This window comes from Microtus pennsylvanicus, chromosome 2 (genome assembly GCF_037038515.1).
Source record: "Microtus pennsylvanicus isolate mMicPen1 chromosome 2, mMicPen1.hap1, whole genome shotgun sequence".
Classification (NCBI taxonomy): Eukaryota; Metazoa; Chordata; class Mammalia; order Rodentia; family Cricetidae; genus Microtus; species Microtus pennsylvanicus.
The window spans coordinates 82,324,653-82,339,156 of record NC_134580.1 but is presented as its reverse complement, the minus strand read 5'-3'; the positions used below and the strand labels follow the sequence as shown (position 1 = coordinate 82,339,156).

At 42.3% G+C, this 14,504-nt stretch overlaps 1 protein-coding gene across 1 annotated transcript in view; it reads left to right on the top strand.

The window, feature by feature from the left end:
* The window catches only part of LOC142844267 (uncharacterized), a 38,168-nt gene extending 27,270 nt beyond the window's left edge, over positions 1-10,898 (top strand). Inside the window, exons 6-10 of the mRNA XM_075962604.1 lie at positions 979-1,095; positions 2,974-3,006; positions 3,095-3,156; positions 8,154-8,248; positions 10,780-10,898. Coding sequence (XP_075818719.1) covers positions 979-1,095; positions 2,974-3,006; positions 3,095-3,156; positions 8,154-8,175 — 234 coding nt within the window. The 3' untranslated portion in view covers positions 8,176-8,248; positions 10,780-10,898. The remainder of the gene's footprint in view (positions 1-978; positions 1,096-2,973; positions 3,007-3,094; positions 3,157-8,153; positions 8,249-10,779) is intronic.
* Positions 10,899-14,504: the final 3,606 nt, after the last annotated feature.

Genomic DNA, 14,504 nt, shown 5'->3' with positions numbered 1-14,504 from the left:
AGTTGAAATTTCAGGAAACCTAGAAACTTAAAGTGCAGTTGCCACATGAGGATTACTGGTGGTTTCTGAATTAGTCACAAAATCTGACCACAGATGAAGCGATTGTCCAGCAGAACCTACCAGCTATCAGGAGCAGTCAGAGGAGCGACTGTCAGGGACAGCTCTCTCTAACTTCTAGCTGGTCCTGTGGGGTCTTCAGACCATGAGTCACCTTCTTGAGCAGTGTTTCACTGTAACCACCTCATTAGCCTTAGTGAACATTTCTCTGTGTATCAGGAGGAGCAGGTTTTTGCCTTTTTATCTTTGTCCTGCCTTAGGCTCTTTTGTGTTAGACTACAGAACACTGGGGCTGAGATACTGCTCAGCCATTTGAGATACTTACTGCTCTTTTAGATGACCTAAGTTTGGTTTCTAGTGCCTGTACCAAGTAGTCATAACTGCCTGTAGCTTATGTTCCATGGACTCTGATGCTCTCTTCTGGTTTCACCAGGCACTCACACACGTGTGCACATACTCCACATACTACATGCACCTACATGCAGATGATGAAAATAAATCCTTTTTAAAAGGACTAGCCCTGGGCAGTGGTCTACAAATCAAGTTCCAAGACAGCCAGAGCTACACAGTGAAACCCTGTCTTGGGGAAAAAAAGAAAAGAAAAAGGACTAGGAAACGTATTTTAAAACAAACAAAAAATGAGGCTAGTACTCAGTAGGTACCTAAGAATATTTGAGCAATTTGAATTTTCCCTTAAAATCTTTTCTTGTGAAGCTGAAGTGATTCTTACAAATGACCAGTTCAGGTGTGAGCTGCCATGTGGGTACTGGAAATTGAACCTGAGGTCCAGTGTTCTTAACTGCTGAACTATCTCTCTAGCCCCAATATTTTAATTTTATTTTTTTTTTTTTAGGTTTAATGTATTTTTTCAATGTGCTGTGGGAAGATGGATCAATAAGCTTTCTACTTTTGTTGTTACAGGTGTTCCAGGACTTGGGTACTGAAGTACTGTCTGGAGCTGCCCAAGGTTACAACATATGCCTCTTTGCCTATGGGCAGACGGGCTCTGGGAAGACATATACCATGCTGGGGACTCCAGTAAGTGTTAGCACTGGAATGAACTATCTTCCTAATGTCACAACAAACCTGTATCTTACATTGTCCTTACCACTGTGATATGGAGCATGACCTCCATAATCAATATTAAAGGGATTAAAGGCATGCGTGTGACCCTCTCCTATACTTAACAATGGCATTTTACTAGTTTACCTGAACAGTAAAGTTTGTATAATTAGTCTCTCTTTGTGAAACTTTGAAAAACTAGACTTTCATGATTCCCTTTGACAATGAGTCCTTGTTGATCCCACTGGATATATGTATTACTTCCAGGTTCATCACATAAAGCTTCACAATTTGACTGGGGTTAAACCTGGACTGCATTTTAGTGCTATACAGGGATAAGAATGCCGTGTTCAGCTTTCAAAGCTATGTGTATTAGAAGAAAGCAAGAGATGTAGCTTTGCTGGGGGCTTTTAAAAATGTAGAGTATAATGCAAGTTGTTTTTAATCACAGAAAATTGAGGGGATAATGCCAGGTATGGTGGCACATGCCTTTAATCCCTTTAATCTTTGAAGGTAGTAGAGGCAAGGCAAATCTTTGATTCCAGGCCATCCAGGGATACACACTGAGACTCTGTCTCAAAACAGACAACAGCAATAAAAATAAAATTAAGGGGATAGCATTCCTTAAGAATACCCTTAGTCAGGACCACGGGGGGTGCACCCACCCACTGTGACAGTGGAACTGATCTATTGGGAGCTCACCAAGGCCAGCTAGACTGGGACTGAATAAGCATGGGATGAAACCGGATTTTCTGAACGTGGCGGACAATGAAGGCTGATGAGAAGCCAAGGACGAGGGCACTAGGTTTCGATCCTAATATGTGAAGTGGCTTTGTGGGAGCCTAGCCTGTTTGGATGCTCACCTTCCTGGTCCTGGATAGAAGTGGGAGGACCTTGAACTTCCAGCAGGGCAGGGAATCTAGACTGCTCTTCATTCTCAAGAGGGAGGGGGAAATGGAGTGTTGGGAGGGAAAGAGGAGTGGGGAGAGGGGGAGGGGAGTGGGGGAAGGGGTAATGTGTGCGAGGAGGGGGAGGGAAATGGGATTTTTTTTTTTTTTGCAACAACTAAAAAAAAAAAAAAGAATACCCTTTCTAGCCAGGCAGTGGTGGTGCAAGCCTTTAATCCCAGCACTCTGAAGGTGGAGACAAGTGGATCTCTGTGAATTTGAGGCTAGCCTGGTTTACAAGAGCTAGTTCCAGGACAGGCTCCAGAAACCCTGTCTCGAAAAAACAAAACAAAACAAACAAACAAACCTAGAAGATATAGAAGTATGCTAGTGAGATGACCTGAGCACTGGTTGACAAATAACATTGTATAGAAACAATCTGAAAAAATAGCCCACTTCTCTGGGTACAGCTCACTGTTCCCTTTGTCTGTGGTTAGTGTGGTTTCAGACATTTGAAATTAAGAAAAAAAAAATCCTACTAGGTCAAAAGGGATAAAACCTTAAGCCTCTGGTTATGAGATAGAGGAAATACCTACTTCTTTGGATTTTTGCAGTTTTGCAGAGGGTGTTTGTGTGTGCTTCTGTATCTAGGGATCTAGACACAGTAGGGATCTAGAAGAGACCACATTAGTGGTGGAAAATGATAAAGTTCATTGCAGGAAAGCACATGTCTAAGTTTGCCAGCTTCTCCTATCTATTTATGGTAATAATCTGCCTCTCATCTGTGTCTCTTGATAGTGCCAGCCTCAAGTTTTATACGTCCTTCTATAGTGGCTAGCTAGCACTAAGCCCACACACCCCTCCTCTGTGTTTGGGGGGGTCCAGGATCCCGGGTGTTTGGGGGTAAGAGGAGGGCAGGGGCATTGCCCAGAGTGAACAGTAATGTTTTTCTTTTTCTGTCATCCAGGCTTCTGTTGGGCTGACCCCACGGATATGTGAGGTATAGACTCTCTCTGATGATGTACTTTCAGAGTAAGTTCCCTATGTCAGCTCCCTTCAGGGAAATCTGACCCTCTGATTTTGTGCAGGCTCTCTTCATCAGGGAAGATGGCTGTGCCTCACTGCCTTTTTCCCGCAGCATAAAAGTAAGGTAAGAACTCAAGCTCCAGACCCCTAAATGTCCTAGTTCCTTGGTCTGTTTGTAAAGCTCCTAGCAGTGAGACCAGGACCTGTCCTTGATGCTTAGATGGCTTTTGGGAATCTGTTTCCCATGCTGGATTTCTTCAACCAGCCATGATGCAGATGGAGGAGCTCAGTCCTGCCTCAACTTGATGTGCCCTGCTTTGTTCAAGCCCATGGGGGCCTGCACTTTTCTGAATGGAGGCAGAGGAGGAGTGGATGGGGAAGGGGGGATGGGAGGAGGAAGGGACTTGATGCACAGGACAGAAGGAGAGGAGGGAGGGAAAACTGTAATTGATATGTAAAATAAATGGAAAAAATGTTAATTAAGTTTTAAAAAATTAACTAAAAAAAATGCTATCTTAGTTCCTTTCTTGTTGCTATGATAAAACACCAAGACCAAAGCGACTGATAGAAGAAAGAGTTTATTTGGACTTAGGGTTCCACAAGGTTAGGATATATAATGGTGGGTACAGCAAGCTGACAAAAAGCAGGAACAGGAAGCTGAGAGCTCAAATCTTAAACCATAATCATGAAGCTGAGAGAACTAGTGGGGACTGTCAGGAGGATTTTAATCTCGAAGCCTGCCCCAGTGACACACTTCTTCCAGTAAGGCTGTTCTGCTCACTATCTCAGTTACTTTTCAATTGCTGCAAGAGGACACTAGGACCGAGGCAACTAGAGGGTCCCTATTGCGAACAGCACTGAAATCTGTGGAGTCCTAAAGGTAAGGAAGATGTCTGTTCCAGCAGAGGATTCTGATTTTGTGTGACCCCTAAATAAATAACCGTCTATTTGTTAGTTCTGAGCTAGTGTGGGATTTCTTTTAAGTGTCCTTCCACATAACTGAGACCCTTTTCACATAAATTTTTGATTTTATACTCAGTTTATGTGGTAAAAGATTCATTCTGAGATAATATCTTCTCTCTACATTAAAATTCCTGTAGTGGAATGTTAGGGGGATAACATGACCAAAATGCAGGCAAGACTCAGATCTACATGATCCACATGTGCCTTCTGTAATTTCTCTTAATCAAAGCCAATTCTCTCTTCCAGTTGACAATACCCTGGGTCTGTTTAAGTCATTGTCACCAGCTAAGGTTTTGTTTAAATTAATCAGGTCGTCAGGTTTTATTCCAATAGTGTGCCATAGAAGGAAAATGTCCCCTAGCAATCTTTGGAAGTCATTAAGAGTCTGCCAACAGTCTTTCCTAATTTGCACCTTCGGGGTTTTATTTTTTATAAACCTATTTTATAAGCTAAATAATTTAAGTTTATTATATTGCATTTAAATTAAAGATATTACACATAATACTGCTTCAAGGGACGTGGACATACAACTGAGATCAAAAGAGACTTCTTATAATAAAGTGTGATAAGGCAATAAGATAGTTACGTTAGGTGGCAAAATAGATATAGTAAATACACAACTTTAAATAAGCAGCTGAGAGATGCCTCACTGAGCTACTATTTGAGCGTCGGGATTGTGTGGTCACTAGGATGAGACTGCAAATACAGTGGGCTAGCTGAGTGCTTGGTGTACAACGAGATTCCATAAATTCATAGTAACATTCTTACGAAGAATGTCTGAAATCATTAGGAGTTGGCTAGATTTCTGCACCCTCTGCCGGCCGGCCTTTTGGGGGGAAGGAGCACTTGATGAGTGCTCTCTGTCTCTTGTTGGAGCTCCTCACTGACTCTTCCCAGAGCCTGAGCCCTTTGATCTCTGTCTGCTTATCCCAGCTGAAGCACCACTTTCCAACTCTTGACTGTCTCTTAGATCACATCCTGAGCGATCCCAACAAAGGATGCCTTGTGAGGTCAGGTTGTAGTCCGACCCTTGCTAAATTGCTGTTGTCTTTTACTAGCCTCGTCTCTGGTTCTCCTTTTTTCATCGCAAAGTTAAAAAGCCATACTAAACCAAGTTTCAGGCTCTACTCCGGGTGGGTTCTCACACAGAACCCAATACTAGCAGCTGGTGCCCCTAGTCCAAAATCTCCTCAAAAGCCTGGCCCATAGTCTCTAGCACAAACAGCAGTAGGTAAGAAATTAGGGTAAACCTGAACTCCCAAACTATGCAGCAAACACCTGATGTTTTCAGAATACCCATCCTCTCTCCATAGCCCCGCCTTCTTGGATCTTCTCCTGGGTCACACCCCAACACATAATCATCTGCCATGCCTCTCCCCCTTAGAACCCCTTGGTTGTGTCTTTGTGGAAGTGGAAGGTTGTAGGGCATCAATTGGTGTCTGTCATTGTGATGCGATAGGTAACAAACAAGGCCTGCCTGGTCGCCAGGGTAATGGCGCTTTCACAGTTCCAAAGGCAGAAGCCTCAGTCTCGTCTTCCGACCCAGGGAGAGTGGTCGTGTTTCAGGGACGTGGAGGCGGAGGCGCTGAGTTTGGGATTCCAGAGTTGACGTGGCTTAGGTCGAGCGGTATTCCTGAGTTGACTTGGCTTAGGTCGAGCGGGGGGGAGCCCGGCTTTGCCGGTGCCACCCACCTGCAGGTGAGTCTGGTGGGCAGGCCTCGCTGGGAGCCCCGCATAGGCCCACAGTGCACCGCTGGCCAGGGGACACTGGAGCTCAGCCGGCCGCCCCGCCCCTCGCAGCTCCGCCTCTGTCACCTGCCCATCCTAGGTGGCAGCCCAGTTGCTGCAGCCCTATGAGGCCCAGGAGCATTTAGACACCCTGGTGGCCAGCAGGGTCCTTTCTCCTTGGGAGAGGCTCAGAGGTGGGCGAGCCGGCCAGTCCTGCGTGTTTCTAGGTGGGGTGTGTGACAAAGCCTGGCTTTAAGTCTAGAGACTCCTTTATAAATATGCTAATCACCCTCAGTGGAAAACCACACACTATATGCCTGAATCTCAACATCATATACCTTATGGAATGTACAGATATGTGTCAATAAAAATAAGAACTTAAGTTTCCTATGGGTGTCTCTAAACATAATTATTTAACAGTTTCTGTTCATTTTTCTTTAGAAAACCACTTCTCATTGATAAAACACAGATATAGAAAGGCACACTATAAAACATATAGTTACTGTAACAGATATAACTTGGTTGTCCATTCTAGAAGCCCTTCTTTATGCTTTCCTTTTAGTTTTATTATCCTTTTGGGAATCTTGCCCTTTTCACTTGCTACGTCTTCCATCTTTTGCTTACAACGGCGTGTAGAGAGACATGGGTCCTGCGGCTGTGGAGTTGGACACTCCGCAGGAGTGCACATGGCTTATGTGGTTCAGTGTGTTCCTCTGTCCTCTGCGTTTCCTGCAGATGTAGCAGGATGGGTGGCCTGAGTTTCCATGCTTTGACAAGACTCTAGAAGGTGGTTATCTTCTTTCTTTGGGAAGTTCATAATGTCTGGACTTTACTTTATCAGCTATTGACTGATCGGTATCTAGATACCTTGATCAGGGCCTGAAAATGTTAGAATAGTTGTTTTTTTTTTTCTGAATAATTTTATGGGAAGGTAGTGCACACTTGTGTGTGCGTTCATGTTTGTGTGTGTGTGTGTGTGTGTGCGTGCGTGTGTGCGTGCAGGCTAGAGGTCACCCCTGGGTGCCCTTAGGAATCCTCCACCCTTGCCCTTTTGAGACAGGGTCTCCCTGGGACCTGTGCTGGTCAGATAAGTGAGGATGGCTGTCCAGGGAGTCTCGAGGTCTTGCCTTCACATTTTTGGTTCTAGGATTCCAAGTGTGCTGCCAGACCTGGCAGTCTGTGAGCCATTCCCTCATCAGTGTGCTCGACACACTGATTAGTTAACAAACGCCAATTGGCTCTGCCCTTTGCTTGGTTTGTTGCACACCCGTGGCTACCATCTGTTTCCTCTTGAACGGACACTGCTGAAGCCAGATTTGGTGGTGGTCGTTGATTTTGACTGTTGCTACGTTAACCTGGGGGTTGACAGGAAACTTGATTGTGCAGGGACTTTTCTGTTGTTGGGGGGCACTGTTTGTTCTGCTCAGGTTGCCCACAGGTCTTTGCTGTTCCTCTACTTGCTTTGCTCTTATCTGGGGATCTAAGAAGCACACACATGTTCCTTCTTCCCTGCCTATTGCCATCTTCTGAGTCCATCAGTTGGTTGTTTGCTTATTCCCAAGAGCGGCATGTAAAATTTAAAGACAGAATAATCATCTGATAAGTTATATTCTAGTATGAATTTCTTTAGAAGATTTATACAGATCTCTATGAAAGATTACTGATGGTGTTCATTTCCTTTATTAAAATTAATCTTCAATGGTTGGGGTGTGGATTAGCGGTTGAGTGTCTACACAGCATGCGCAGGCCCTGAATCCTCAGCATAGGGGCTTTGGGGGTGTAGCTTTTCTGAGCACAGCCTTTTCTTTATGGGTTTAATTTTCTGTTCACTGATTTCTGCTCTGGACTTTGTCTCCTGCTCTCTGCTTGTGTTGCCTTTTGTTTTCTAATTCTGCTCAGAACAAGCGGATACTGATTTCAGTCATTTACTACTGTAAATGTCTATACTCCACATTGAATAGTGACTCTCCACTGACACCACATGGTTTGTCAGGGAAACTACATGAAAGAACGGGCTTCGGGAACACATGAGAAGGGAAATTTTGATGAGTCTTGGGGTTTTATCGAAAATCAGAAAAGGATCAATGTGGGAGAAGGAAAACTTAAGATTTTTGTTTATCAATGAAAAAACATAGGGTATTAAAAGGCAGCCCTTAAGACATCCTTGACAATGATGTCCTTGCATTTAAAGATTGTGTTCTTGCATTTTATTATTCAAACTGATCCTAGTGATGGTGCGTGCAATAAGGCACCTGAGCAGGACAGGGTGTGGCACACAGCTGGCTGCACCCAGAATCCAGTGACAGTCCCTTCTCTCACACAGATGATATGGGTACTAATGTCTAGCTGCACCCATCTGCTTTACTTACTCCCCAGCAGCCTGTATCTGTTTTTACTGATTGTTGCGCTTTCTTTCTATTTCTCTTACAGAGATGCTGAGGCTATTTTATGACATAGGGAATGCAGTTTTACATGAATTGTCGGGCTATAATGCCGAGCAAGAGATGAAAGATCGTTTGGAAGCTGTGAGTAACTTTGTCCAGATCCAGATTAACAAGACCTCCGTTGTGTGTTCTTCTGAGGAGAATAACTTAAGCTAGAGGGATGTGAGCAGCCTCCCTCGTGCAGTAGAAGTGATGTTTAAGAAAACCACTGCCACTCTGTAAATGATCCTGTTAGTCCGAGAGCTGTGGGGAAAGAAACCAAGTGTAGATGAGCCGGGAAAGATGGGTCTCTGCTATCTACTTAGACAGTTTAGTATCAAACTGTCTTAAGAAGTTATTGTTAACCAGCGGTTGTGGCGCACGCCTTTAAACTCAGCACTCGAAAGGCAGAGGCAAGTGGATCTCTGTGAGTTCGAGGCCGGCCTGGTCTACTAGAGCTAGTTCCAGGACAGGAGCCAAAAGCTATGGAGGAAACCTTGTCTCGAAAATCCAAAAAAAAAAGAAAAAAAAAGAGAGAGAGAGGGGGGGGGGAGATACAAAAAAGTTATTGTTAACATCTTCCTTCTCCCCTTCCTCCTCCCTATCCTCCCCTTCCTCCTCCCTATCCCCCCTTTCCTCCTCCTTAGGGACATAACTCTTGTTCCACAAGAAAAGTGTAAAGAGTAAATTGGACTGGAGCACTGTATTTGTTTATAAACCTCTGTTTATTTCTGTAAATTTGTCTGCCTTTCTTATAGTTTGCATTGTATTTTCCAACCCTTGAGGATTCAAAAGATGTCCATGAACTTTTTCAAAGACAAGTGGCAAGCCAAAGAGTTGAGGGCTTTTGTTTTGTTTAAGTAATTTTTGATAAATTATTTTAATTTAATTTAATTTGTTTGAGACAGGGTCTTGTGTATTCCAGGCTGGTCTCCAACTTGCTCTGTAGCTAGCCAAAGAATGACCTTGGACTCCTGATCTCTCAGCCTCTGCCTTCTGAGTGTTGGGTATCGCTGTAGAGAACGAACAGGAACCGTCAGGTATTGGGGGCGTGTGCAGTTTACCCTGATGCTGCTGTGCCCCTGTGGCTCACAGTGGTTGTAAGTCAGCCTCGACTCCCCCTGCCCCCTGTATTATATTGTCAGAAGTGTTCCTTCTGAGGGGAGTTTTTCAAGTTCTGAGCCACAGCCCTTGAGGGCACTTGTTACCTCCCAGTGCCCTGCTTAGCCTTGCCTTTCAGGGACATTGCTGTCCCTTGACTGCACTGGGGATGTGGCTCAGGAGAAGAGCACCTATGCAGTGTGGATAAGGCCCTAGGTTTAGCCCCCTAGGTGTGCAAACGTGTATGGCATTCTCGGTTGGTATTTGCACATATTCAGTGTATTCTTCATATATGGATCGTGTGTTCTGAGAAACTCGTGAATTACATGATTCATAGCATTCGGTCAGCTCCGATGCTTTCATTTTCTCCTTGCAGGTTTCTGTTAACCTTTATTTTTGGTTGAGTATTTTTTTTAACCAATTTTGATTAATATTTTTTAGATTTCTCCTTTCTCTCATTTAACTCAAGGCATTCTGTTTTGTGTTTGGCTTTCTCTTCTGAAACGAGCTTTCTTTTATATCAACTTCATGAATTTTATTAATTTTTCAAATTTTCTAACTCTAATTTTCCTTTCATGTCCTCTTCTTACAGTGTCTTTCAGCATATTGTTCTGCTCCTTATTCTTTGTGATTTTTGTTGTTGATTTTGAAGGAAGGTCTCACAATGTAGCCCAGTTTTACCTTGAACTTGTGGCAGTCCTCCTGTCTCAGCATTTTGAGTGCTGGAATTATAGGCATGAGCCACCATGCCTGACTTTTGAATGATATTATGTAATTGTTCATGCATCTTTTGTGTGAAGATTTTTGCTTACATGTATGTATATGCACTACATACCCCCAGAGGTCAGACGAAGACATCAGATCCCCTGGAATTGGAGTTACAGATAGCGTGGGTGCTGGTACGGAACCTGGATCTTTTCATGTGAGCAGCAAGTGCTAGTAGCGACTGAAACATTGCTAAGCCTCTATCTATACAGATCGCATATGGGATTTTTTTCCTGTGGATGGCCTGCATTTACCCTTGATCAAAGAACAGGAAGGGTTGCATCTCTTCTAATACTAGCTGCCACCTATTCCTGCAAATACCTCTTGGTTACCTTGGATTTTTTCCCTATTCCAAAGGAACATCAGATGTAGCTCTATTGCTGTCTTTTTTATCATTACTTTACAGTCTCTAATGCCAAGAAAATCCCAATTTTCATGGTTTGCCCTTAGCTTCTTTAGTCCACGGTTTGTAGAATAGATACCTACATATTGTTACTGTTGTCCATGTTTTTCTGCTCAGTATCTGAATGGTCTGCCTCTTTGCTGCGTTAGCTTTCAAAGAAATTGAAAAGCATATTGCTATTGCTTCTGTCTTCTTCTGAAAAGTTTTGGCAATTGAATGATATTTTATAAATTAGCAAATAAAATTCGTTGTCCATTAAAGTTGAAATTACAAAAAAATAGGGTAGGTATTCAAGGCAAATGAGAAAGTCAAAAGAACTAAAAGTTGCCAATTCCATTGCTTAAGTAAATATTTTCTCCTTCAGTTGGATGAGGAATCGGCTGCGATGGAGGAGTTTGTATTGATGAAGCAGCAGCTTCAAGAAAATAAAGAACTCATTTGCACTTTGCGGACTGAGCTCAGGCAGAAAGAGGAAGAGCAAGCTGCACAGGTAGGATGATGGCGCCTCCATTAGGATAGAATCCATGAGGCCCTCAATGGTGCAAGGGGCAAGTCAATCCCGGCAGTCACTTGAAAAGCATGGTAGATGAAAGTATGGTACCTAGGATATTAAAGCCAAGCTTAGGCGGGTGTGGCAGAAGAAGCTACAAGTATGGTAAGTGGTTCATATTTCAGTAGGAAACACCAGAACCCCTCAAAAATGCCATTAAGGTTGGTGAACTTGCCATAGCTTTATGGTGGCTGTTTTTATTCCTTAGGTCAAGATACTCCATTTTAATAGCACAGAGATTCTGTATCTCAGGAAAGGGCTCATGGCGGAACTCAAAGGAAATGGATAGACACAACAAAAGAAATCAAATCATTACCTCCATTCTTTTCTGATTAAAATCTTGTTAGGAAGATATATCTTAGGCTTAAAGCTACTTACTGAACATAGACTAAAGAAGTGGAGGGTATGAGGCTCATTGCTAATGACTCTAGTATGCAGCATTCTTCTTCATGGTCATTCTGAAGCCAGAGCCAGAGCAGTAGTGCTCTCCTGTCAGTCTGTCCTTCCCTGCCTGCCCCTCCCGCTCTCCTTTGCTTCCTGGTCTACTCATTTATTAGAGTTTGCATGTGTGTTTGTGACAGTCTTGATATTTGCACATATTCAGTGTATTTTTCCTGTATGGATCGTGTGTTTTCAGAAACTCTTGAATTACATGATGCATAGCATTCGGTCAGCTCCGATGCTTTCATTTTTTTTCCTTGCAGGTTTCTGTTAACCTTTATTTTTCGTTGTGTAATTTTTTTTCCCAATTTTGATTAATATTTTTTTGATTTATCCGTTTTCTTATTTAACTCAAGGCATTCTGTTTTGTGTTTGGCTTCCTCTTCTGAAACGAGTTTTCTTTTATATCAACCTCATTAAATTTTATTACTTTTTAAAACTATTCTAATTCTTATGTTCCTTTCATGTCCTCTTCATTTTTGTTAATCATGGTTAACTATGAAATAAGTTACAGTGTCTTTCAGCATATTGTTCTGCTTTTTATTCTTCGTGATTTTTGTTGTTGTTTTTGAAGGAAGGTCTCACAATGTAGCCCAGTTTTACCTTGAACTTGTGGCAGTCCTCCTGTCTCAGCCTCTTTAGTGCTGGAATTATAGGCATGAGCCACCATGCCTGACTTTTGAATGGTATTATGTAATTGTTTATGCATCTTTTGTGTGAATGTTTTTGCTTACATGTATGTATATGCACTACATAACCCCAAGAGGTCAGACGAGGACATCAGATCCCCTGGAACTGGAGTTACAGATAGCGTGGGTGCTGTGATGGAACCTGGATCTTTTCACAAGAGCAGCAAATGCTAGTTGCCACTGAACCATTGCTAAACCTCTATACAGATCGCATTTGGGTTTTTTTTTCCTGTGGATGGCCTGCATTTAGCCATGATCAAAGAACGGGAAGTGTTGCATCTCTTCTAATACTAGTTGCCACCTATTCCTGCAAATACTTCTTGGTTACCTTGGATTTTTCCCTATTCCACAGGAACATCAGATGTAGCTCTGTTGCTGTCTTTTTTTCATCATTATTATTTTATAGTCTCTAATGCCAAGAAAATCCCAATTTTTATTGTTTGCCCTTAACTTGTTTAGTGCAAGGTTTTTAGGATAGTTTTTACATATTGTTACTGTTTTCCATGTTTTTCTGCTCACTGACTATTTGGTCTGTCTCTTTGCTATGTTAGCTTTCAAAGAAATTGAAAAGCGTATTGCTATTGCTTCTGTCTTCTGAAAAGTTTTGGCGATTCAATGATACTTTATAAATTAGCAAGTAAAATTCTTGTTGCATTATTAAAGTGGAAATTAGAAAAAAATAGGGTAGATATTCAAGGTAAATGAGAAAGTCAAAACAACTAAAAGTTGCCAATCCCATTGCTTAAGTAAATATTTTCTCCTTCAGTTGGATGAGAAATCAGCTGTAATGGAGGAGTTTGTCTTGATGAAGCAGCAGCTTCAAGAAAATAAAGAACTCATTTGCACTTTGCGGACTGAGCTCAGGCAGAAAGAGGAAGAGCAAGCTGCACAGGTAGGATGATGGCGCCTCCATTAGGATAGAATCCATGAGGCCCACAATGTTCAGGTGGCAAGTCATTCCCGGCAGTCACTTGAAAAGCATGGTAGATGAAAGTATGGTACCTAGGATATTAAAGCCAAGCTTAGGAGGGTGTGGCAGAAGAAGCTACAAGTATGGTAAGTGGTTCATATGTCAGTAGGAAACACCAGAACCCCTCAAAAATGCCATTAAGGTTGGTGAACTTGCCATAGCTTTATGGTGGCTATTTTTATTCCTTAGGTCAAGATACTCCATTTTAATAGCACACAAAGATTCTGTATCTCAGGAACGGGCTCGTGGCGGAACTCAAAGGAAACGGATAGATACAACAAAAGAAATTAAATCATTACCTCCATTCTTTTCTGATTAAAATCTTGTTAGGAAGATATATCTTAGCCTTAAAGCTACTTACTGAACATAGACTAAAGAAGTGGAGGGTATGAGGCTCATTGCTAATGACTCTAGTATGCAGCTTTCTTCTTCATGGTCATTCTGAAGCCAGAGCCAGAGCAGTAGTGCTCTCCTGTCAGTCTGTCACTCCCTGCCTGCCCATCCCGCTCTCCCTTGCTTCCTGGTCTACTCATTTATTAGAGTTTGCATGTGTGTGTGTGACGGTCTTGATATTTGCACATATTCAATGTATTTTTCCTGTATGGGTCGTGTGTTTTCAGAAACTCTTGAATTACATGATGCATAGCATTCGGTCAGCTCCGATGCTTTCATTTTTTTCCTTGCAGGTTTCTGTTAACCTTTATGTTTGGTTGTGTATTTTTTTTCCCAATTTTGATTAATATTTTTTTGATTTATCCGTTTTCTTATTTAACTCAAGGCATTCTGTTTTGTGTTTGGCTTCCTCTTCTGAAAGGAGTTTTCTTTTCTATCAACCTCATGAATTTTATTACTTTTTAAAACTATTCTAATGCTTATGTTCCTTTCATGTCCTCTTCATTTTTGTTAATCATGGTTAACTATGAAATAAGTTACAGTGTCTTTCAGCATATTGTTCTGCTTTGTATTCTTCGTGATTTTTGTTGTTGTTTTTGAAGGAACGTCTCACAATGTAGCCCAGTTTTACCTTGAACTTGTGGCAGTCCTCCTGTCTCAGCCTCTTGCGTGCTGGAATTATAGGCATGAGCCACCATGCCTGACTTTTGAATGGTATTATGTAATTGTTCATGCATCTTTTGTGTGAATGTTTTTGCTTACATGTATGTATATGCACTACATACCCCAAGAGGTGAGACGAGGACATCAGATCCCCTGGAACTGGAGTTACAGATAGTGTGGGTGCTGTGATGGAACCTGGATCTTTTCACAAGAGCAGCAAGTGCTAGTTTTCACTGAACCATTGCTAAGCCTCTATACAAATCGCATTTGGGTTTTTTTTTTCCTGTGGATGGCCTGCATTTAGCCATGATCAAAGAACGGGAAGTGTTGCATCTCTTCTAATACTAGTTGCCACCTATTCCTGCAAATACTTCTTGGTTACC